The sequence below is a fragment of the Gymnoscopelus braueri genome (assembly GCF_963280865.1).
Source record: "Gymnoscopelus braueri genome assembly, chromosome: 17".
NCBI classification, from domain to species: Eukaryota; Metazoa; Chordata; class Actinopteri; order Myctophiformes; family Myctophidae; genus Gymnoscopelus; species Gymnoscopelus braueri.
The window spans coordinates 1,367,448-1,393,794 of NC_137617.1; the positions used below are offsets into that span (position 1 = coordinate 1,367,448).

Sequence of the window (26,347 nt, forward strand, 5' to 3'; positions counted from 1 at the left end):
AGGCTGTATCTCGGCTCCTAAGCACTTTTTTTTTACAATGAATTTTGTGCCACAGCACTGAATGAGTTAATATAGATCGACTATTTTTGGGCGAAGAGATTCTGTGTATGTGGGAAAACATTTCGATGAATTCCAAAAATAGCAGACAGGACCAGGATCCGCGTTTTACCGGAATCACGCAGACCCGGGTCGGTTCCAGTTCTATTATCTTGGATATCTCGGGTCTGTTTCATTACGTATATGCTTATGTATAATACCCATGTGGATCCACGAAGACCCGTGCTCAGCGGTGATCTGTAGAGAAAAGCATGAAGTGCTGCGATGATTACATTGACCTGGGATCAGATTACTACAGTGCATGCTGTCAGTTCAGTGAGAGCGGAGAGCACGCATCAAACTATACCTCCATGGAATCAAAAGGTGCGATGTCTTGTTTTAATGTTTTGACCCATTAAGACCGGGAACGCGTCTGTGTCATTTCTTTTGGCTATTCAAAAATAGCAGATATACAAGCTCGTAGCACGGCACCGAGTGCCGCGCTACAAGCTTGTAGATCTGTTTTTATTTTTTTAATCGTGAGGATGTGTTTAAATCTTTGAATATATATATATTTTTTAATTTGTAACTCAAATCTTTGCTTCTGGGGTGTCCCTGGAACAAAATATTTGACAAATATTTGCTCAAAAATATATAATTATTCAAAGATTTGCACACATTTTCTTTATTTTTCAAAAATAGCAGATCTACAAGCTCATAGCGCGGCACTCGGTGCGGCGCTATGAGCTTGCATATCTGCTATTTTTTAATAGCTCAAAGAAATCTTAAAATGACACAGATGCGTTCCCGGTCTCACTGGGTTAACACAAATCTGCTCTTCTGGGATTCTCTGGCACAAAATATTTTTAGATGGGGGGGGGGGGGGGTCCGCAGCTAAATGCATATCAATTTGGGGGTGGGTTTGAAATGAAAAATGTTTTGAGAACCACCGGTCAAAAATAATTCTAATTCTAATAATGTTTGTATTCCTGTCTTTGTCCATAGAATAATCCAGAGCTACGTGCTGAGAGAGGAGTCGGGCGCTCTGTCGTCGGAGGCCTCCGACTTTAACAAAGCCCACCTGAGCCGTCGGGGGGGCATCATGGCCTCTCTGTACACGTCCCACCCGGCCGACAGCGGGCTGACCCTGGATCTGTCCCTGGAGATCAACAGGAAGCTGCAGGCGGTGCTGGAGGACACGCTGCTCAAAAACATCACCCTCAAAGTAAGACAACCAATTAACTCTTTCCCTGCCAGAGTATATACCGTATACCACTAAATAAGGCCCAGACTGCCAGAGATTTTTCGATTTTCTTACCTTTTCAAGTAGTCACATAATATTTATCTCCAGAATGATCAATCCCCTGATGGTTGCTAATCACAGGGGATTTCACTGTGCTTTCGCCCAAAAATAGAAATGTCATCACGACCTCCCGTTCGCTTGTTATCCGCAAAAATACATAGTAAAACACAGAGATACAGGTTATTTCCCAAATAAATTAACCAGGAAGTGAATGGAGAAGTACATCTTTGGATCACGTTATCTCCTGGTTCTGTGAGGAAAAAAATTCTCGTCCATGGCAGGCTGCGCCTCAGCAGAATCCGACAAGATATTTTTTACAATTTAGGCATTTAGAACATGCTTTTTTATCCAGAGTGACTTACAGTAAGCAAGGTAAATGCATACATCAAATGCAGAGAGATGGTAATCTAGGATCCTAGGTAAACCAAGAACCTAGCATCAGTCTAACAGTATAATATCAAAGAATAAATAATATGTGCATTGGAACTATAGGATGCCAGGTCAACATATGAGCCTAGCATCTGTCTAAATACCATACTATCTGCATTACATAAGACTGCATGGTCGTCAAGGCTAGGGCAAGTGCTACGGGCTGAGGTGGAGTCTAAAGAGGTGAGTCTTTAGATTACGGTGGAAAATTGGGAGTGAGCCTGCAGTTCTGACTGCAATGGGGAGTTTGTTCCACAGTTTGGGAGCCAGTTGAGAGAAGAGTCTGGGTCGCCACGCTAGCACCACGCATACGCCATGCTAACACTCATCTCTTCAGACTCCACCTCACAACCCAACACTTCACTCAATTCCATGTTTCAATTAATAGGGGTTTTATTGGCATTAGAAAACATATGTTTTCATTGCCAAAGCAAAAGTGGAGCAAAAAACAAACAAACATCAAGACAATGTATGTACAATTGAATTTGAATAAAGAAATGTGTAAACAGGGCTCTATTAAATGGTGCATTTGTATAGCGCTTTTATCCAAAGCGCTTTACATAGATTGTGCATTACATTCACCCATTCACACACACATTCATACACCGATGGCGGAGGAAACCATGCAAGGCACCAACCTGCTCATCGGGAGCAATTAGGGTTTCAGCGTCTTGCTCAAGGACACTTCGACACTAATCTCTCAAGAACAGATTCTGCTCTGCGTTGGAATCTGTCGTGAAGGTTCGTCATAACGTGTACACACTGGGCTACAAGTGGGCGTGCCTTCAGATCAGGAAGCAGGCCGCGCTTTACCCAATCAAATGTAGTGGGCGGGATTTACGTGTCCGCCGATCCTTCCCCACTCGAAACCAACCAAAACTAATTTAACAATAGCGTCCGCGGAGCAGACAAAACCACGAAAAGATATTCACATTTTAACTTGCTCTTTCATCATAGAAACAAGTGGGCTTATAACCAAAACGATCCATGTTCTCTGGAAGAAGTGGTGTTAGTGTTCCGTGTAGAAATATTGTTAGTGGGAATGAAAACATAGTCGCACCACCTGAAGTGAAACGCTGAAGGCAGACCAAAACCCTGGTTTCCTTGCGCACGGGTGCTACGTCGTCATTGTCCCAGAGCCAAGTGAGATAGTACAAACAGCAGAGGGCGCTGTTTTTCCTTTTCATTTGGTTCTGGGTTCCCAGATTGCTTCGACACTAACTCTGGGGCATGCGCACATCGGATTGCACATCCGGGTGAAGCCATGCTCGAGCTTGTTTTTCCGTGCATCGCGCATGCGTGCTTACGACGGGGGAGGAAAAAGAAGACGACAGAACAAACCCACACACACCACAGCGGAGTTTGGAGGAGACAGAGAGAGAGACAGCTGTAGCGTTGCGTCTGTACTTTACATTTCACCATGGCCACTGCTGAAGCCAGCGATGGTAATGATGATAATACACAAACGGAAGAATTGGAAAACCCTCCCGCTTCCTTTAAGTCAAAGGTCTGGCAATATGTTGGCTTCCCAGTGAATTATGAGGGCACCCGACGCGTTGGTGACAAAACGGCTACCGTTTGTCGATTATGCTCCACACGCGTATGGCTTAGCTCAGGGGTCTTCAACGTTTTCAGCCCAAGGACCCCCTAGTTGAGAGAGAGATGAAGCAGGGACCCCCTCTATATTGTATAAAATTGTGTTTCAGATGAAACTTTTTTTGTTTACTTGGTCTTCTCTTTTTTCCCTCTACACCTATACCTCTTTGCCAAAAATAGCCGATCTACAAGCTCACAACGCCTCGCGCTGCGAGGCGCTGTGAGCTTGTAGATCTGCTATTTTTGGCTAAAGTTCACCTCAGAAAAGGGATGGGGTTAAGGTAAAAAATAAAATCATATCACACAAAGATTTGGCGGACCCCCTGTAGTAACTCTGAGAACCCCCTAGGGGTCCTGGACCCCCTGTTGAAGACCCCTGGCTTAGCTTATTATTCACATTTCTTGTTTGTTAAAGCTCTTACCTGTTCAAACAATGTGAACATACTTTAAGAAGTTTAAGAACAGCCAAATAACATTTGTCTTTGGATCCTTTTTTCTTACATGTTCAACTTTGTTTTTAGATTTTATTTAGTTATAGAGCTTCACAAGAATGTTGTTGTTAACTCATCTTAAAGAAGAATCTGAAAATGACAGTTGTTGTAAGGGCATAAAACCCTTTTTGTTATTCTCATTCTCATTTGATATTATTCAAATAAGGGACTTATTGAGAAACATGTGTTTTTCTTTACAAATCAAGACAATAGCCTAAATTAATAATCATATAGCCCTCAAAGCTGCAAATAAAAGACGTTTTAAAAATATATATCGTATCGCAAATCGAATCGAATCGTGACCTTAAAATCGAAAGTCGAATCGAATCGTGGATTAGGCCGTATCGTGACACCCCTAATAAGAATTGTGCATTTTATGTCAGAAATAGTTATACATCCACTTAGGAAAAGGTTAGCTTGGGATAAACTTTTGAAACAAATGACAGCAGTATATCAATGTTTTTCTTTGACTTGGTATAAAATCTTTGGGACAAATGGCAGCACATTTTTCAAATGTATTTAAAGGTAGTTGCTCGGTTTGTATGTACAGTATTTCTATGTACCGAGGTCACTGGGTGCGAACAGTGCAGGAATACACACAATCACTCTCCCTGTACCCCGTCCTGCCACCTTCTGCCTTGATTGATGGTAGCGACTGACCAAGATATGGCTACCATGCACAGATGCTAGGTTAATTGTTTACCTCATCGTATCCTATAGTTTCAATGTACAGATTGTTATGTTGATGGTATGTCGTTTAGACAGTCTAGGTTCATGGTTTACCTGCTATCCTAGTTTCTTGAGGCACTACACTGTCTCTCTGCATTACCTTGCTTATTGTAAGTTGCTCTCGATAAGAGCGTCTGCTAAATGCCTAAATTGTAAATTGAAAAATGTCTGCAACTTCATATGGCAAAACAAAGCAGCTTCCTCTTAGCATGGTAGTCTCTACCGACTTCTATTTCCTGTTTTACATGTTTATTTTTTGGATGTTTCCTGTTGGCGACAATGTTGAGACTCATTTTCAGTCAGATCGATTGAGATCATTTTATTTATAAAGTGTGAATATTATATTTGATCTTGAGCGTTCAGGCTCTGCTATTCATTACTCCCTGCTCAGCACATTAGAAGACAACCATATAAGCGCAGTGACATATACATCTATAACACCCCCCCCCCAAAAGGGAAAACAGAGCCCTTAGGGAAAGCAGAGCCTATGGCGCTGGGGGTGGTGGTGGGAGCAAACAAAGCACAAACTGTACATCAGGGGCAGCACTGACAGTCCAACGAATCAGGTGAGCTTAAAGGGATAGTTCACCCAAAAAATGACCCCATGGAGACTTGAATTCTTGGATATTTTTTTGTTTTTTCACATTCCTAAGCCAATAATTTGATGACCAGCGGACCGGTAGGCAGCGGTTCCGGTAGGAGATACAAAGGAGACTCTTTGTGTCTCCCACCGAAACCGATGTCGGTCATCAAATTATTGGCTTAGGAATGCAACAAAAACAAAAACATTTCCATGAATTCCATGGGGTGACTAATCGATAGAACAGTCAGGTAGCACTTGCTATGCATCCCATGTGTATAACGCATTATACACATACTTATAAGGCATTGTAATGCTGATCATAACCCGTTATAATCACATTTATAAGAGCTTATAAATAATCATAAGGCTTTATAACCATAACCATGACACATTATAAAGCTTATTATAAAGACTTATAAGTTCAAGTATAAATGGATTGTATTATGCTTATAACACATGATGATTACAGTTATACATATTCATAACAACGTATAATGCAATCATAACACATTATACAACATGTTATAATGACTTATAATGTCAAGTATTATAATACTTCATAATTGCTCCCCACTTTGTAAAACTTGCTATGCAACCCAAAATTAATTATCTTAGTTATAATCCATTTTAATCAATTGATAATGCTCTGCTATAATGCATTAAAATCAGTTATAATGCATTATAAGTGATAATAAGGCATTATAACAGTGACTAAAATGCGTTATGACCGTGAGTATAAGGCATTTTAGACATTATAATACAGCATTATGAAATGATCTTAAAGTAACAAATGGCCACTTATAATAACTTATGATCATAGTGTAATGCATTATAACAGTAATTATAATGCATTATTACATTGATTTAAAGGCGATAAAAATGTAATAATAACATCTTATAAAATGATCATAATGTTATAAATGTTCACTTTATAATAACTTATTATCACAGTATAATGCCTTATAAGTGATAATAAGGCATTATAAAATTGATAAAAAAGCCTCATCAAATGATCATAAAGTCACAAATGATTATAACACTTGATACTTATAAGTCATTATAAAATACCTTATAATGTGTTATGGTTATGGTAATAAAGCATTATGAGTATTTATGAGCTCTTATAAATCTGATTATACAGGGTTATGAGAAGATTATAAGTATGTTCATGATGCATTATACACATAGGATGCATAGCAAGTGCTACCAAAAGTCATTTTGGGGGTGAACTATCCCTTTAAGTAGATAGCCAATTTGGTCCGCTGCTTAACACGTCACAATTTAGCGACCACATAATGCTGCACATGCGTGTAAACCTCTCAAGTGTATCTGCCTGAACTATCTCGCAAGCTACGCATAAGTATGTCGGTAGAGGCTTATTGTCGGTATCAGCCGATAACGTGGGAGTCTGTCACCGTTAACAACGCGCTAGACCCCTGGGAGATGGATTGCTGAGGTGGAGCGCCACACCTACCATCAGCTCCCAGTACTTACCGCACGACCTGCCGCACCCATAGCCGTGCTACTCATACGCCGAGTTGGCGGTGCCCACGATGGAACCCATGACCTTGTGGTTCAAAGGCGAGAGCTCAACCGACCTACCCGGACAGGAGCTACACATCCTTTCCTCATTTGACATCTTTGCGTGCATTGCGTCCCAATGAGCATCCATAGTGCACCCGTTTGCACGCAGCAACACGCACTGTTTCTCCAATTTGTCTGGTTTCTTTTGAAGCACTGTTCTCTATATATTCTGTTTAATGTAGCGGGCCTTTCCCATCTGTCAGGCCGCATTGACGTAAAGATGCTGCAAGTGATTTGGGATAAAAACAAAAAAGTTAATTGTTGAAAAGTAAAAGCTATATATTTTTTACTTTTTTAAATATATAGATATTGATTCTTGATTACTACTGGGGTCTGAAATTTTATTTTCAGGTGAGTTACAAATTTCATCTAATCAGGGAGACGGAACGCCACAAATAATATTTGATCAGCTTGTGTTCCAGTTCTAATTGTGTAATGTATCATTCCATCACTTTCAATTTCACTTGTTTATCTTGAATCCTGTGTGAGTTCTGGATGAAATTGGTATCCCGACCTGACAATGTACTTTCTGTTTACTAAAGAGCTGGAGAGCCGGTGAGACCCCTGTTACTGAACAAACACTCTATAGCAATGATTACTATCAGGACATAGTGCTTTAACCTTTTAACAAAAAACGTTTTGTTTTAACCCAAATAATATCACCTTAACTACCTTAACTACCTTAACTCATTCACTGCCAGACTTATGTCTAGCTGTGTTAAAGCTAAGCAGGAAGTGGACGGAGGCGGAAATATTCGGATGACGTTGTTTCCGGATCCTTGTGAGTACAACGTGAAAGTGATCACTCGGGTGATAGAGAACAGCGCAATCTTTTATAAAACCACAAAACAAATGTACGTCCATTATGTCCTTGGCAGTGAATGAGTTAAGAGAACAATAGTCAATATAGAGCACACATCGCATCCAAGGGCTTAATTAGTCTCTATGTATATCTCAGAATGATTAACCTATTAAAACCGGAAAGCATCTGTCATTTTAGATTTGTTCTTGACATTGCCAGACGGAGACATTCTCCACGGTCATTTTCTTCTCACGTTCAACTTGAGATTCTGCTCACAGCATCCCATAGGTTCAACCCCCGCCATAAGATAGAGATGTGCCAGTCAAGTGGCTGAGCATGTCCAATCTCGAGTGCCGCACGATGAGCTTGTAGATCTGCTATTTTTTTTTAAATCGTGAACATTTTGTGCAAATCTTTGAATATATATTTTCTAAAGCGAACATTTGTCAAATATTTAGTTCCAGGGACCCCCCAGAAGCAATGATTTGAGTTCATGTCCGCTTAAAAAAATAAATCAAATATTTTCAAAAATGTTCAAGATTTTTCAAAAATAGCAGATCTACGAGCTCATACTCGGTGCGGCGCTATGAGCTTGTATATCTGCTATTTTTGAATAGCCAAAGAAATCTAAAATGACAGAGATGGAAACAACTCGATGCAAAAGCTTGACGGATTTTGAAGGCCTCAATGACCGTCATCTTCTCCGCTCTCCATGATTGGTTTCCAGTAACTTCTTAGGAAGCGTTCAGAGGACACCTGAGGACAATCAAGTTTAGGGGTGCAACAGTTAATCGAGCTAATTGATTGAATTAATACGTTGTAATAAAATCATAAATGTTTCAGAAATACCAAAATTATAAGATCTACAAGCTGTGGATCGGCTTTTTTTTTCGCACAACACCGTTTTGTACGATGAAGTATAGATTAATCTGAATGTGTTTCTTTAGGGCACTGACGGCTGCTGTGTCAGTGGTCAGATCGGTGGTCGTGCATTTTCAGAGCTTAACTCATTGCCTGCCAAAAATATATATTTATTTTTAAATTCTAAAATGATTCTTTATTTTTGGGGTTTTTCCTTTTTTCCGTTCGTCACAAAGAACCAGGAGATAACATTTTCCAAAAAGTTGCTGCTCCATTCACTTCACAGTATGTCTAAGCTATAAACATGCTGGCAGTCTCTGAGAAAAAAAAAAAAAACTCTGGCAGTTTCAGAGTTTATAGTTTATTTTAATGATCAATCAATCTATTGTTTTCCTGCTTTCGATGGCGCTAACGTAGGATCATTGAAGTTGCTATTTATTGGTATCACAACGAAAAAACATTTTTTTCCTAGGTTTTAAAGAAAAAATACCACAACAATTTCATAATGTAAAAACATGATTGTTTTATATTACATTTTATAATAAAGGACGACTTCACCCATTTTCAACCTATCTTCAAATAATTGGTCCTCACCAATGCTCATTATGATATGGTATCATTGTTTTCCTAGAAATATATATTTTCATCTTAAACGTTGTTATTTATATATTATATATGTTTTTAGATTTTATTCATGAAATGCTTTTGAAAAATGTTGGAATTGTTTTTTTGTTTTTTTTTGTGATAATAGGGTCCATTCACTCGCGACCCCAACATAGGTCCCGACCCACTGTTTGGGAACCAGTGTCCTTAGACCCCACTCACTGCCATGGTGTCCCTCACCTGTGCATTCCTGCATCAGACAGTTAGTGTGTGTGTGTGTGTGTGTGTGTGTGTCCCTCAGGCTGTAGGCGGGTGCAGATATGGTTTGACCCAAAAAAAATTGGAACAAAAGGTTTCTCAATGGTTTATTGTAGTATCAGGTGTACTTAATAACATATCAAAAGTCTACCAAAATCGGACCACTAGAAATGTAAAATTTTCAAGATGGCCACCGCCAGTTCCTTAAAAGACCATTACTCCTCCATTATTTATCCTAGGCAAGTAATTTTGGTGTCTAACCCTATGTTTTGGTGATCTAGGAATCCAATTAGCTTATATAAATTATAGTGAAGTGATTATAAGTACAATTATGTATTGATAAGTACAATTATGTATTAAAAAATTGGTTATAAGGGTATTTATGTAAAGAATTAAGAAACTTGTCGTGACATAATGCCCAGCATTGGTGATTTTACTTATAATTCAAATTCTGTTGAAGCTTTCAACAATTTATTTTGGGAATAAATGCATTATTACTGCGTGGTACTGTGAAATTAGTCAAAACAGGGCCGCCGCGTGAAGGCTCAGTACCGCTAAACCCTATTTTTTTTAAAAACTTTTTTCTTTCATGCTTTTGTATTTTACTTAGAAGTTCTGCCCGCTACGCGGGCAGAATTCTAGTACCCCCCTACAAAAAAAAAAATCATGGGGAAAAAAAAAAAAAAAAAAAAAAAGTACTGTACTGTACTGTACGGTCTGTACTGTACTGTACGGTCTGTACTGTACTGTACTGTACTGTACTGTACTGTACTGTACTGTACTGTACTGTACGGTCTCTACTGTACTGTACTGTACGGTCTGTACTGTACTGTACGGTCTCTACTGTACTGTACTGTACTGTACTGTACTGTACGGTCTGTACTGTACTGTACTGTACTGTACGGTCTGTACTGTACGGTCTGTACTGTACGGTCTGTACTGTACGTACTGTACTGTACGTACTGTACTGTACTGTACGTACTGTACTGTCTGTACTGTACTGTACTGTACGGTCTGTACTGTACGTACTGCACTGTACTGTACTGTACTGTACTGTACGGTCTGTACTGTACTGTACGGTCTGTACTGTACTGTACTGTACGGTCTGTACTGTACTGTACTGTACGGTCTGTACTGTACTGTACTGTACTGTACTGTACTGTACTGTACTGTACTGTACAAAGCGCAAAACGAAAGCGAAACCTAACTGCAGCATGCAAACCGAAAGCGAAACCTTACTGCATCATGCAAACCAAAAGCGAAACCTAACATGCAACTGACACCGGTGACTGATTTTTTTCCCGCTTTCAGCCAGTCTGCGGATTGTAGTATAGATATTGTTTTTGTATTTTTCTCACAATTCAGTCCGTATTGTCTGCTACTACACCGTTATGTTTGGCAAGCAGTTTTGCAATTACAGTAGACCATATGCAGGAGGCTTTCTGGGGCAGCAGTTTTATTGGTCATAACTGGCACAAAGTGATTGTCCTCCAATCTCCATCCCCAATCCACCGGATTCATGTCACTCTCCATTTCAGTCCACACCATGATCTGGTAATAAACTCTTTGGCAGTGATATTTAGTCAAGGACTCTGTTGGAGGGAGATGTTCTGGGTTGACAAATGATTTGGCAGACACAATTTTCTTGCTAAGAAGTTTGTAGCGCAAAGATGAAAGTGAATCTGTATTCTTGCCACCAAACATAACTGCCATTGCCTTGCTCCCAAGGTCCTCTACCACATTTTTTGCTTGATTTGGGAGCAGATTTGGGAGCAGAAACCCATTCACCATATTGGTGTATGGTAAAGTCAGCATAGGACTGTGCAATGACACCATAACTGTCACCCATTTTCCATGGCAAGCGATGAATCAGGGAGCCACCATCAAGGACATACTGTTCAGTTGGTGGGATAGAATCCAGTATAGTTTTCTTTGATTCCTCGCTTGACAGTTCAGTCACTGCCTGAGCTAGTTGGGGTTTGTCAGCCTTACGGAATATTTATTTGGCTTCAAACAGGGCTGCAGGGAATGGGCTGAGCTCATAGGTCATTACATCTTCCAGTGAAAGGTCTCCGGTTTTTGACATAATCAGAAATCGTTGGAACAACAGACCAGGATCAATGGTTCGGTCTTTGGTAACTTTGATGCTAGACTCATCTGCAAGGGTTTTTGCCCGGTCTTTGCGTTTGAATGAGATCCCAAAAATGGGCTTTCCAACATTTTTTTCAATGAACTCATTCCCAACAGTCTCAAACTCATGAATATTCACGTCTTCTTTGGCGACTACACCAGTCACAATGTTTCTCAGAGATGGGTCTAGAGAGAATGGTTTAAAAGTGCCACGTTTTTCTTTGATCTTTTCCTGGTCAGCGTGATCTCGTTTCATCCTGGAATCTGTGGATTCTCTGTGTTGCTCACTGGTCGTGTAGATGAGATCATTGAATTCCTGCATGGCATTGTTGTACTAGTTAACTTGAAATGGGAGACCATTTCAAAGGGTTTTAATAGAGTCACAAACTAAATATTGGAATTCACAATTATCTAATTATATCTCTGCAATTTGGACAAGTCCAATGGATTCCTAGGCCCCAAAAACATACGGTTAGACACAAAAAGTACTTGTCTAGGATAAATAATGAAGGAGTTAGGCTGTTTTAATGATTTTTTGGGCATCGTGGACGCCATCTTGAAAATAACACCTTTCCAGTGATCAAACTTTGGTAGACTTTTAGTATGTTATTCAGGACACCACATACTACAGAAAACAGTTGAGAAACCTTTTGTTCCAATTTTTTTGGGGTAAGGTGCTTTTTTTTCATATATGCACCCGCCTACTGTGGTTGTTGTAACTTAAAGCTGGCTCCAGACCAATCCAAATCGGCCCGATTTTGGGCCGAATTGGCTTCGGGAAGCGTCGGCCAGTCGGTTAGGGGTCCGTCGGGGGGTCCGTCGGGACCTTTTCGGCCGACCCAGAGCCGACCGAACATGTTCAGCTTTTTAGCCGACTGGTAGCGCAGTGGCAGTGACAACAGAGGGCTGTCGGTGTTGCCAGATTATGTGAGAGAAACAAGCGACCATGTCTAAGAAAACCTACATTCACTGTTTCTCGTGAGGGAGAGGGGGAGAGAAAGAGGGGGGAGAAAGAGAGAGAGAGAGGGAAAGAGAGAGAGGAAGGGAGAGAGGGGAGAGAAAGAGAAAGAGAGAGGGGAGGAAGACAGAGAGAAAGAGGGTGGGAGAAAGTGGGTGAGAGAGAGGGAGATACCAGGAGCGAGGGAGAGAGAGGAACGGAGAAAGCGGGAGGGAGAAAGAAAGGGAGAGAGACGGAGAGAGAAACGGAGGGAGAAAGAGGGAGGTAAAAAGCGGCAGAGAGAGAAGGAAAGAAAGAGAGAGGGAGAGACAGAGGGAGAGTGAAAGATTGAGAGGGAAAGAGCGAGCGAGAGATTGAGGAGAAGGAAAGAGGGAGAGAGAGAACGAGCAATTAAGTGAATTGCTTTCACCTGCTGCTGCTGTGCGGAGTGTGCTACAGGGCATATCTCCGCCAAGCCAGGGTGACCTACCCAGGCTCATGAAATTCATATTCAGGCATAGTAGCCAATTAGAATGAAATCTGCAAAAACGGACTCATATACTGATACAGAACCATATATTGGCTATATATTATGGCTGTCGGGTGGAAATCTTGTATGTTCCTTTTTTATTATTATTTAAAAAACATTTAAAATCGTGAAAATAGCCAATCTACAAGCTGTAATTATTAATAATTAAGAAATACTATATTTTAAAGAGTGAAAAATCAACTAAAGTCATTATTAGTGCAAGTTCATTCACATTTCATTTGAATGAAAATAACTTGTGGGTAAAATACATTCTGTGAATCTAATGTGATTAATGTGACCCCTACTTCAGTCAGTGAAGTCCAGGGCTGAATGTGACATATTGAGACCTATATAACTAAATATTGGTCATTTGCCAACACATTATTTTGTGAAATAAATGGGTAATATTTCACAGATAGTTATACTATTCTTATAATATATTAAAATACAATCATCCTTAACCTTCAAGTTAAATGCATTATTTCCGTGGACTTAAAAATCATTTTTGGACTTAAAAATCTTTATTATTTTTTTGGATGGCCTTCCTGCCCTGGCAGGAAGGCCGGGCAGGGCCTTTGTGCCCTCCAAAAAATTACAACACCAAAGGCCAAGTGGCCTTGCCCCTAAAATGACGAAATTCCAGGCTTGAATGCAATAGATGTACTCTGAGTCTGTTACAAGTAAAAGTCCGGAATTCAACATTTACTTGAGTAAAAGTACTAAAGTATTGGTATAAAAATGTACTTAAAGTACCAAAAGTAAAAGTACAAAAATGTTTGAAAATAGCAGATCTACAAGCTCAGAACGCGTGCATCGCAACACGTTGTGAGCTTGTAGATCTGCTATTTTCAAATAGCTTATAGGTATAAAATAGGGCTAAAGTGGTTAATGTATGTTTCATAATGATTTATATCTGCAAAGTAACTAGTAACTAAACATTTCAAATAATTGTTGTGGAGTACAAGTATAGACAATTGGAAATACTCCAGTAAAGTAAAAGTACCTCAAAATTGTACTTAAGTACAGTACTTGAGTAAATGTACTAGTTACTTTACACCACTGCACGTCAGTGAAGAAAAAACGCTGGGAACATCCCTAAGTGGCTTTGCAGGGAAACAAGCCCAAAGTCGCTTATAATAAGCAGACCTGGCAACGCTGGCACGCTAAAAGTCAAATTAGCACATGAATGGCCAGTCGGCTGACAGACTTAAATGGCAACTTTTTCCAACCGAATACCAGTCTGTTGCAGTCTGGAGTAGTCTGCAATAGTCTGGACGAGTCTGTTTGGTGCGGAGTTGCCTTAAGACACGTGTCCCTGCCCCTGTGTACACCCTATAGCTAACGTGTGTCACAGCTGATTTATCCTCAGGGGAACAGAGGTCGACCCAGAATCTATCTGTCACAGCTGCTACACCCTCCTGCAGATAAGAGCAGAGGACTTTTGAATCAGGTGGATTTTTACTCTGAGGGGACCTGTCTCTGTCCAGTGGGTCTTTATGATTCTTTGCTGTTGTCTTTTTCGTTGAGTGTCATGTTGAGCTCCGTTTTTTTTTACCCATTAAGACCTGAGGCCGATAAAAAAAAAAAAATCTAAATCTTCACGCTTTAAAAAATGTATATATATATTCAAAGATTTGCACAAATTTTCAAGATTTTACAAAAATAGCAGATCTACAAGCTCGTAGCGCGGCACTCAGTGCCGTGCTATGAGCTTGTATATCTGCTATTTTTGAATAGCCTAAAGAAAAAAAGTGACACAGATGCGATCCCGGTCTTAATGGGTTAAAGGGATATTTCACTTTCAAAAAAACTTTTGGTCATTTTATCATCTACTCAGGCCTTTGTGAACCCCCCAGACAGTTTTTAAGTTGCTTGATTCATTATTTAGATATTTGATATTCATTTTATCAGACACACCCTCTTCCTATACAAACCCATTGTAACTTCAAACTCCATTTTAACCATGTTAGATTCATCAAAAACACCTGTCCTTGGTTCTGGTGACTCATCCTGCCCTCCTAATGCGTGAGGGGCCGTGTTTTTCCGATTACTTTTTTCATTTATTTTATTTAAAATTTTTATTGTATTTTTTTGTTTTTTCATTTTCCAAAAAAAATATTAAAAATAAATGAAAAAAGTAATTGAAAAAACACGGCCCCCTCACGCATTAGGAGGGCAGGATGAGTCACCAGAACCAAGGACAGGTGTTTTTGATGAATCTAACATGGTTAAAATGGAGTTTGAAGTTACAATGGGTTTGTATAGGAAGGGGGCGTGTCTGATAAAATGAATATCAAATATCTAAATAATGAATCAAGCAACTTAAAAAATGTCTGGGGGGTTCACAAAGGCCTGAGTAGATGATAAAATGACCAAACGTTTTTTTGAAAGTGAAATATCCCTTTAAGACCGAGGAGGGAAAGTATCCGTGTCATTTTAAGATGTCTTAGGCTATTCAAAAATAGCAGATATACAAGCTCATAGCGCGGCACTCGGTGTGTTGAACTATATGCTTGTAGATCTGCTATTTTTTTTTTATCATAAAAATGTGTGCAAATCTTTGAATATATATATTTTAAAGCAAACAATTGTAACTCAAATCTTTGCTTCTGGGGGGGTCCCTGGAACAACATATTTTACAAATGTTCGCTTTAAAAAATATATATTCAAAGATTTCCAAAATAGTTCACGATTAAAAAAAAATTGCAGATCTACAAGCTCATAGTGCGGCACTCGGTGCCGCACTATGAGCTTATGGTGGATTTGGATTTGACGAAAAAGTGGCTTCAAAAGGGCTCTGTAGAAACCAATGGGTGACATCACCATTCTCTTAGTCCACTTGACTAATTATTATTTAGTCTATGGGTGAGACACTTTGCTCCGTTCTTGTCATGTTTTAGGATTAGTGAGACTGGTTTGAGATTCCGAATCCCCTCTTTGCCCCCTGCGGCCAAAGTGCAACTGAATATCGTACCAGACCTTGTTCAGTACACATGATTGTCTGGACTTCAGGTCCTTACACACCAGGAGCGTGACGAATAAAGGATCGGAAAATTTGTCGGTGAATAATTCGCATCAAACTATTAATGTGGTGATGTCTCATTCATACAGGCTGATGCTTTTATTTTATTATTATTTTTATTTTTTTGCTGAATGTATTTTCATTGGGTTTTCAAAATAGTCAATATAGACATAGGTATATAATTATATGAGATTACAACTAAAAACTAAGTAAAATAATTCACAATAGATATCATGAAGTAAAAGCAGAGTCGAAATTAAACAAAGCAGACACAAGGCAACCAAAGCTACAAAAAGACACATGCCAGTCCGGTTCATCACAGCACAAGACGTGATCCAACACCTTATGATCCAAGTTTACAATGCAATGCCTGGAATTCAAGCATTAAGAGGCATAGTAAGCCGAACAACATAGGAGAGGAACGGCTGCCACACTCTAGGAAACGTATCAGTAGTTCCCCCGAGTGTGTATCGAATCGTTTCTATTTTAAGAAAGTACATGACCTACCAAAGGAAAGGGGGACAACACGTTTCCTTTTTAACCATTTTAAGATGATTCCGACGCCTTGCCCAGTAGAGCAGTGTAGGCTATGCTGTCCAAGTGTGTGCCACGCAAGCCAAGATTCTCTCCGGGAACGCATCTGTGTCATCTTAGATTTATTTGGCTATTGAAAAATAGTAGATATACAAGCTCATCATAGCTATGAGCTTGTAGATCTGCTTTTTTTTTTTTATCGTAAAAGTTTGTGCAAATCTTTGAATATATCGATTTTTTTTAAGCGAACATTTGTTACTCAAATCTTTGCTTCTGGTGGGTCCCTGGAACTAAATATTTTATTTATCAGTAGTTCTAAAACTTTTTCATGTCAAGGACCTCCAAAAATGACTATGTATTTGGCCGCGGACCCCCCATCTCTAAATATTTTGCTCCAGGGACCCCTCAGACGCAAAGGTTTGAGTTAAAAATGTTGTTTAAAAAAAATATGTATTCAAAGATTTGCACAAATGTTCAAGATTTTTTCAAAAATAGCCAACGCTAAAATCTAAAATGACACCGACGCTTTCCCGGTCTTAATGGGTTAAACCTGTGATATATGAATAGGCTGATGCTTCTATTCGTGGTAAAAAAAAATTATAAAAGAAAATCAACCTTATTTGTAAAAAACAATGATGTTGCTTTACCGCCTTGTTTCATTTGCGCTCTGTGTTGGATGTACTCATTACACAAACGGCAGTTTAAATCAATTGTGAATCAATCGCATGAAATGAACGCTCCCACTGTGCAAGATGTTTTAGTGTAGAATTGTGTAAGATGCACTGGTCCTTCAGGTGAAATCGAGGGGGCTGCGTGTTGTTTTGACTTTCCCTGTCCTTCTCATCCCTTTTTAGAACAACGCTAGGAGGAATAGGGACGCTAGGGTTCATGTGGTTAACGGACTGAAAATGTCCACGTTGTGTGAGTCTTAGCCAAGTCTGAATGCAGTTCAAATGTCAATACTATGTAACAGTAATATAATCAGAACGTTATTGATTGATTGAATGTTTTATTAGGCAGAAATGTAAAAACAGCACAAGTAACACTTTGTTTAAAAGGTACGTCCATAAAAGTCCTTGCGGTCTTGTTTCCATTAGGGTCCTTGGTTTTCAATTCATAAACATATAAAGTAGCACCAAACAGTTCAATAACATCATAAAATATGTCAAAAGAAAGGGGTCGTCCATAATGTTTATAATATTATAATAAACATTATAGAAATAAGCAAAGTCCTGCATTTGTGTGTGATCTTAGAGTGCGGTCCTTTTCACATTAATTGTCAGTTGGGTTCTCCTCCACTCTGCTCCTGCATGTTATTTTTACATGACATTTGGGTCATGTCTCTTGAAAGTCTTAAGTAAGCCACCAGTGTGAAAAATGTAGTTTTCGGGGGCTGCTACGGGTCCAAATGGACCCTTACAGCTCTGTAACACAGAGTGTACAAATGGAACCAAATGGACCCTTACAGGTCTGTAACACAGAGTGTACAAATGGAACCAAATGGACCCTTACAGGTCTGTAACTCAGAGTGTACAAATGGAACCAAATGGACCCTTACGGGTCTGTAACTCTGAGAGTGTACAAATGGAATGTTAAATTAACCCTGAGGATTTTACAGTGTAGATTTGGTCGTCCCAGAGATGAAAAAGTGAGCTTGTATAGATCGGCAATTTTTTGCCAAAGAGATTTGGCATAGATGGACAAAGAAGGCACCAAGTGCAGTGAAACTCAGGTCCGTTTTACTAAGTATAGATGATCCAAGTGGTTAAACTGACGTGATATGGATGAATTCCCGAAAATTACCCAAGCCCAAAAGAAGCTACATTAGCCCTTTATTTGAAAATATCAGATCTACAAGCTCACAACACGTCGCAAACACCACAAATCTCATATGGGGGTCCCTGGCATAAAATATTTTCAGATCTGCAGATAAATACATATTAACGTGGGGGTCCTTGACATGAATATATTTGAGAACCACTGGTTCTCAAATATGGTACATTAGGAAGCAAGCCCAAATAAGCAACTACACTTTATCACTTATAACAGCAGATATGGAAACACTGGTCTGCATTAGAGCTGTGAATCTTCTGCCATCTCACGAATCGTTTAGACAGTCATATTGTTTTCATCTGAACTTTAACAACCAAGTGAAGCCTAGTTATTTCCAACAGCTCAAACAGAAAATTATATAATACCAGAGAGGGTCGCTTGTAAAAAAAAAAGAAAAAGATTGGCTTTGATGGAATCTTAGATTAGCTGTAGTTCTATTTGATGCATAAACGCAACATAATTGCCTTGATGCAAGATGGACAGGGGAGGTGTGTGTGTGTCTCTGAAAGTGACTGGAGTTAGTTTTAGTTTTCCCCTAAAGCCCTTGATTATGTATATACATAGATTTTTGGAAATTGTGAATACATTTTGAATCGTTGATAATAAGAATTTTACATGAATCAAGTTTTGTGTTCAAGTTCATGTTGCTATATACTGTACATAGCAACAAGAACCCCAAAAGGGGTTCCTGGATTGAAAGGTATAGTTACAAATAGGGGTGCCCGCCCTAAATGGGTTAAAGTGTGCGTTTGGGACGTTTTTGTTGGGGGGTGGGGCGGGTCCCCAGATGATAAGCTTAACACATTGGGTGCCAGCATTTTTTCATAACAACTTACGTTGGGTGCCAGCATTCTCCCCATTGACTGCGCTTTGCTGTTTAAAGCTCTAGACTCCACGAGGAGCAAATCCATGTAAAAAAAAACATCCATTCATGTTGCGCGATGACCCTGGCTACAGCCTGGAACGATAACATTTCACTCGCGAGTTACAATGGGGGGGGATCGCGCATCGCGCATGACCGGTTTTCCCCACCGGAAACAGATTCGGAGATATAGGTGTTTTAAAGAAGGAAATAGACAGGAAGTGGATGGGAGCCATGTTTTTGTTTTTCCGGTGATCTATCTGGCCTATCCTTCTCAAGATCACAATGGGTACTCCCAGAGCTGCTCTAGCCCCGCCCGTGTGGAGAAAAACGAAAAAAACAAAAAGACATATTTCACGGTCTGGACCGTGTTCGGCACCGGACCGCTACTCTGCGCAAACACGGTTCAGACCGTGTTTGGCACCCGATGTGTTAATGTGCAACATTGTTTTCTCACTCAACAGTAAACAAACTAACATACAGTACTAACATACAGTACAAGTATATACAGAGTATCTGCACATTTCTAAAGTGACAATTTAAGGGCTTTTAAGACTTTTGATTACCGCTCCAAAAGTAATCAACAAAGTATACTATACAAATGGTCAAACATTGGCCAAATTGTGAAACATTTGCAAACATTTTGAAAATAGCCGATCTACAAGTTCACAATGCCTCGCAGCGCGAGGCGTTATGAGCTTTTAGATCGGCTATTGTCACAATATTTATCTGTGGAACCGAGTCAAACTAAATGCAATCTGGGAACCCATCGCCAACTGAAAATGAAAAACAGCGCCCTCTGCTGTTTGTAATGCCTCAACTCTTCCTGCTTGTCAGGGTCGGGGGGTCCCCAGTTCAAATATGATTAGTTTGGGGGGATCGCAGCCTGAAAAGTTTGAGAACCATTGTATTATAACACAATAAAATACGTCCACATCTACCAAAATTTGAAAACACCAACATACAGCGAGAGGGCAGTGTGTTTCTGCAGGTAAACACCACACCACACTACTCCTGTGGCTGATAAGTAGGGATGGTCATCATCGTTCATTTTTATGCATTACATTTTCGATCCTGCTTATCTATCCGATTCCTTATCTATATGCCACTATCAATCTTTTTTCTATTATTGGTAGCTGTTGGCAAATTGGTTCTAATCCGGACCACTCGATGACTTTCATTACATTTCCACAGACATTCTAAGGTAGAGCATGTGGTCTTCAACTGATGCTCAACATTGAAGCAATATGCAAGACATTAAATTCATGTTCCTTGTCATTTAGTGTACAGCAGTTGGCAAAAACTTAATCAGAAGTTAAAAGCTTTATTAGAATGACATGTTTGTGCCAGTGATTTGATTTCAGTGACATGACTCGTCTCCCTAGACATAATAAAACATACATTAAGCACTGTAGCCCTATTTTATACCTAGGCTATTTGAAAATAGCAGATCTACAAACTCGCGATGTGACGCGTTGTGAGCTTGTAGATCTGCTATTTTCAAACATTTTAGTACTTTTACTTTTGCTACTTTAAGTACATTTTGATACCAATACTTTTACTGAAGTAAATTTTGAATTCCGGACTTTTACTTGTAACAGGGTACTTCTACATTGCAGTATTGATACTTTTACTTAAGTAAAAGGGGGGCAGGGCGGCAGTGGCTCAGGGGTAGAGTGGCCGGGTACAGTGAACTGGGAACCACAAGGTTCCTAGTTCGATCCCGGGTTCCCCCAGAGTGTGTCGAAGTGTCCTTGAGCAAGACACTGAACCCCTAATTGCTCCTGATGAGAAGGTCGTGCCTTGTATGATTTCCTCCGCCATCGGTGTGTGAATGGGTGAATGTAATGTACAATCTATGTAAAGCGCTTTGGATAAAAGCGCTATATAAATGCACCATTTACCAAGTAAAACATTTGAGTATTTTTCCCACCACTGCGTACCGCTAGAATCTAAGAGAATTGATAAGCCAAAACCTTATAGAATTCTCCATACGGTTCTCGATCCTCAATAACTTTGGAATCGATTCCATCGGATTCTCTGATCACGGGGCCGTCACCTTTTCTGAGCTAAACGTAGCAAAAAAGCCATTTTATGACGTATTTTTAAAGTAAGCGCAGTGCAAAGTTACTTGCTATGCCTTTAGAAATGTCCTTGACGATGTAAGACCTCGCACAGTGAGTTGTGTAAAATGCTTTCACAGTAACTTTAGTTTTTTAAAGCTCTATAGTGGGAGCGTTATTTTATTTTCATTATTAGTTTTCATAAAAAGTTTATATAAATTATAAACCCTTTAACGCCAAGGGTTTTACTGTTCCCTTCTGTCTTGTCAGAGCTAAGTGTTTTGTACCAGCCGTGTGTGTGTGTGTGTGTGCGTGTGGTCTGGGGAAACAGTGTGTTTATGAGAGCGTACAGTACCTCCTACCCGCTGTTTGACTTTTGTAATCATCGTTCAAGTTCAGTCAATAAAAATAAAAAGAGAAATGGGAAGCCAAGCAGTGAATCAATCCCCCCTACACACACACACACATTTATGTTACTACACTTGTGAGGACAATTTTATGAATGTTTTTATCCTTTAGCCCAAAAGCGGAAAATAGCAGTGACGTGTTGTGAGCATGTAGATCTGCTATTTTCGGCACAGGCAAGCACCTAGGTATATATCAGGCATAACGCCTAAATGTCTAATCCTAACTCTACTCAATCATTTCCTAATTCTAACGCTTTAAGTTGATTTTTATCCTTAATAACATCCATTTCCACCAGATGGATGTTCTTAGGACCAGAAAAAGTGTCCTCACAACATCCATTTCTCCAACTGCAACTATACTTTTGGCCCTCACGTATAGTAGTATAGTACCCACACACACACACACTTCTTTTTCTCTTCTCATAGCTTTCAAACTTTACAGGCCTCGGTTCTCTTAAGAATTGAGGCAGTAGTTCTCACACTTTCACGATGTTTTTCAAAAATAGCAGATTTACAAGCTCGCAGCGCGGCACGAAGTGTCGCGCTGCGAGCTTGTACATCTGCTATTTTTGAATAGCCAACGCTAAAATCTAAAATGACAGGGTTGCTTTCCCGGGCTCTAATGGGTTAAACTTAACTCCCTATTACCTTGTGTTTCAGTCAGTGTAAGTACTCCAATGTACAACCACAACCTACAGACTCTAGGGGGCAGTAAAAATATGTCTTCTTTGTTTGTTTCTTTGCAGGACAACCTCCAGACACTAGGAGCAGAGATCGAGAGACTCATAAAAGAGCAGCGCCTTCTGGCGGACGGGGCGCGCAGGAAGTGACATCGCCGAGGGCACAGGAAAGAAGGGCCGAGAAACCTCGAACCAAAAGCGGAGGTTCTCAAACTGCGGTCCGGGGACTCCCGACTCTCTCCTCGGGGGTTCCGTGAGGTGGTCCCACGGGGTCCCCAGCTAAATGGCCCGATGGTTGGGAACCAATCGGAGTCACACACCTATGTATCAGTGCATCAACCATCCCTACATATCATCGCTGTCGGGTGAAAACCTCTCATGTCCAAAACCGTAACTTTTCAGTAAATGTAAAAAAATTCTGATTTAGTTATTATTTAGTAATTATTCACAAGAGTCACAAGCTCTTGTTAAGACTTTTCATTGGTTAAATATTTATAAAACCCCACACACACACGTTGAACTAATTTCACATTCAAAATGTTTCAAAAGAAGCGAAAAGTAGATGATCTACAAGCACTCAACGTTTTGGTTTTGCGAGGACCGGAGAAATTGTCCTTGCGATATCTATTAATTTCTCAACGTTGTGAGCTTGTAGATCTGCTATTTTCGTGACTGTTTTTCATCGACACGCTTGTACGACAAAGTAGGGAGTTAATTCCGCGAAATAAAACGAGGAATACGAGGTTTCTGCCCGACACCGAGGAATTCATCAACCAACCCCGACATAAATGAAGGAGCCATTTGAATGTCAGAAGTGCCAGTCTATGTTTTTGTTTTGTTTTTGTTTTTGCACAAGCTCTTGAACGGGGGGACAGGTTTCTGGACGTACTTGAACTTTGACCAGTCCGTCCGTCCACTCCACTCCTCCTCTCCTCCCATTCCTGGAAGGAACACGTCGATGCCTTGAAGGTCACGTCGATGCCCGCTGCTCCGCTTGGCCAAAAATCATCCACGTCTGTTCCCCCCCCTCCTCCTGTACTCGCATAGCAAGCTCAGTGAAAAGGTCTCTTTACAGGAATATCCGTCCTGGCGAGCTGAATTCTGAAGGCTTCGTTCCTGTGTCTCTTCCGTTTTCTGTTATTGCGGGGGGAAAGCTTTAACCGAAAATAGCCGATCGACAGTGAGCTTGTCGATCTGCTATTTTCCTGCGAAAGCTTTCTCCACAATACCGGACCCTGGGGGTTTGAGTGGTTAAGCCCTGTTTTATACGAAGTCGTGTGAAAATAGACGATCTACAAGCACACAGCGTGTTGCATCGTGACATGTTCTGAGCCTGAACATTATGATAAGGATGTTATTGCAATTGTTTTTGGAAATATATGATCATTTTTGCCTATAATGACATGCTGAAATAGGGGTACGTCCAGGTTGAAAGTGGTTCATATCTCGTCTAAAAAGGGAAGGATCAACCTCTTCCTAATGCAAATCCATTTCTAATACACGTAGGGTTAATTACTACGTCACCATGCAGACGTTTTCCACCCAAAAAAAAACGCCATCAACTTTGTTCAGTTGAAAATATGAATCTTTAGCTGGACGAAAGAGTTGGTATTCTAAATTAGTTTTTTGGGGGGATTAGCAACTTCCATCCTTAGGTCCCTGTTTTCGGCATGTCGTTATAGGTGAAAATGTTCTGAGATGTATCAAAGATAGTTGAAATAGAAATGTTTCCAAAATAGCAAATCAGAATTTTTTTTTTTTTAAACTTGCGTTTTCAGCTTGTAGATCTGCTATTTTTGAAACTTTTTGAATGAGGTTCCTACCGATGGAGTGTGACTCAATGGAGACTCTGAGTCTCCGCCGGTCATCAAATGATTGGCTTAGGAATGCGACAAAAACATCTCTATGAATCCATGGCTTCATGCGGTGTGTAATTGATAGAAAATATGATCATTTTTTGGGGTGAACTACTCCTACACTATTGTGTCCACACACACACACACACACACACACACACACACACACACACACACACACACACACACAGTCTGTCCACACCTTGCCTTGGTGCCAATCAACCGAATGTATCCGTAAACGGAACATTCCTTCGGCCAAACACGTCAACACATCCTAGGAGTCGGAAAAGAGAGAACCATAGATCTACACCACACATTCTACGAGTTGACAGGAGAAGGGAAAAAAGGAAAATAGATCTACAAACGCCTCCTATAAGTTGACAGGAGAAAACCATACATCTTGCACTATCAACACTTTTGCTTCCCCCCCATGAGACCAAACAAACACCTCATGTCGCCAAGCGCCGCAGTTTTAACACTCGGCTGCTCGGGCAAAGCACTTAACCCCTTTCAGTCCGGGCGGGACGCATCTGTGTCATTTTAGATTTCTTTGGGCTATTCAAAAATAGCAGATATACAAGCTCGCTAGGAGCTTGTATATCTGCTATATTTTTTTTATCGTGAAAAGTTGTGCAAATCTTTATTAAAAATATTGTTTTAAAGCGAACATTTGTAACTCAAATATTTGCTTCTGGGGAGGTCCCTGGAACAAAATATTTTACAAATGTTTGCTTTAAAAGAACATATATTTAAAGATTTGCACACATTTTCACGATTCTTTTCAAAAATAGCAGATCTACAAGCTCCTAGCGTGGCACTTGGTACCGCGCTATGAGCTTTGTACAGTATATCTGCTATTTTTTAATAGCCAAAGAAATATAAAATGACAGAGATATACGTTCCCGGATTGAATGGGTTAACGAGCGCGCTGGGCATGACAGAGCAGTCCCCCTAACCCCCCCCCCCCCCCAGCATCTGCAGCCAACCCCCCCATCTTCCTCTGCTTGACATTGGTGCTATATATAGGAGGCCATAATGCTTCTCTATCTCTGCCTGGCGCTGGTCCTCAAACCCAGCCGAGTGAAGCGCTCCGCTTGTCGGAGGTGTCCAGGTGGCCCTGCCTGCCTGACAGGAGGGAAGTCGAGGGAAGAGAAAATCTACGATACAAAGTTTAACCACTTAAACCCCCATCATGGTTGAGCGCGGAGTCCCTCAGGGCTCTATACTAGTGTCCTTTCTGTTTTCTTGTTGTGGGGAAAGCTTTTGCTGAAAAGATCGAAAGCAGATGTGAGCTTGTCGATCTGCAATTTTCTGCGAAAGCTTTCCCCAAGTGGAATACCTCACCTAAAAAATTACTCACCCCATGAATTTAAAAAAAAGATTCCTGAGCCAATAATCCAATATTTGATGACCCGGCTGCGGTAGGAGACCAAAATAAAACTATATAAAAGAATAATATAAACTCAAAACTTCAAAGATAATGTTTTAAATATAGTATTGCTCTTATTAAGATTGGTCTCCTATTAACTTCAATTAGTCAAATATTGTATTATTGACTCATGACAAAAGAATTCAAGGCTTAATTTTTTGGGGGTGAAATATTCCTTTAATGTCTGAATCTGAGGCTGGTGGATAGTCCATTTTGAATGTGATTTTTCATTTGTCTTTATTTTCTTTAATTTATTTTTTTATCAGCTATTTTTTGGAAGAAATTTGTATTTGTTATTTTTAAACTCCTGTTGGATTTCCGGAGCTCCAAGATCCATGTAATGAAAAGGGAATGATCTTTTTGTTGAGTCGACATGATTTTGAAACGTAGAATATTGGCCTTTTTGTTTTTAGAGTCGTGTTCCAAGATGACATGTTGGATTTAGTCGCTTTGCTCCACTAGAGCAGTGGTTCTCAAACTTTTAATTTCAAAGACCCCCCCTTAACTCTGAGAGGGTACAAACGGGACCAAATGGACCCTTACGGGTCCATTTGGTCCCGTTTGTACCCTCTCAGAGTTACAGATGTGTAAGGGTCAGAACCACTGTGCTAGACTGAAGTCCTGTTTGAATTCTGTATTTATATCGAGATAAATGACATGTACAACATCTAAAGATGTTTGCCAGTGAAATTGTGGTGGGGGGGAAATAGTTTGTAAATAACATCTTCTGGGTTTCCTGATTAAAATGGCTTAAATCAGTGGTTCTCATAGTGGGTTCCAGGGACTTGGG

The 26,347-nt window shown here is 40.1% G+C and overlaps 1 protein-coding gene across 2 annotated transcripts in view; it reads left to right on the forward strand.

Moving 5' to 3' along the window:
- The window catches only part of ccdc186 (coiled-coil domain-containing protein 186), a 106,816-nt gene extending 80,768 nt beyond the window's left edge, over positions 1-26,048 (forward strand). For both annotated transcript variants that reach the window (XM_080454452.1, XM_080454453.1), the window contains exons 17-18: positions 1,042-1,261; positions 22,339-26,048. In XM_080454452.1, coding sequence (XP_080310578.1) covers positions 1,042-1,261; positions 22,339-22,422 — 304 coding nt within the window. In that variant the 3' untranslated portion in view covers positions 22,423-26,048. The remainder of the gene's footprint in view (positions 1-1,041; positions 1,262-22,338) is intronic.
- The last annotated feature ends 299 nt before the right edge of the window (positions 26,049-26,347 follow it).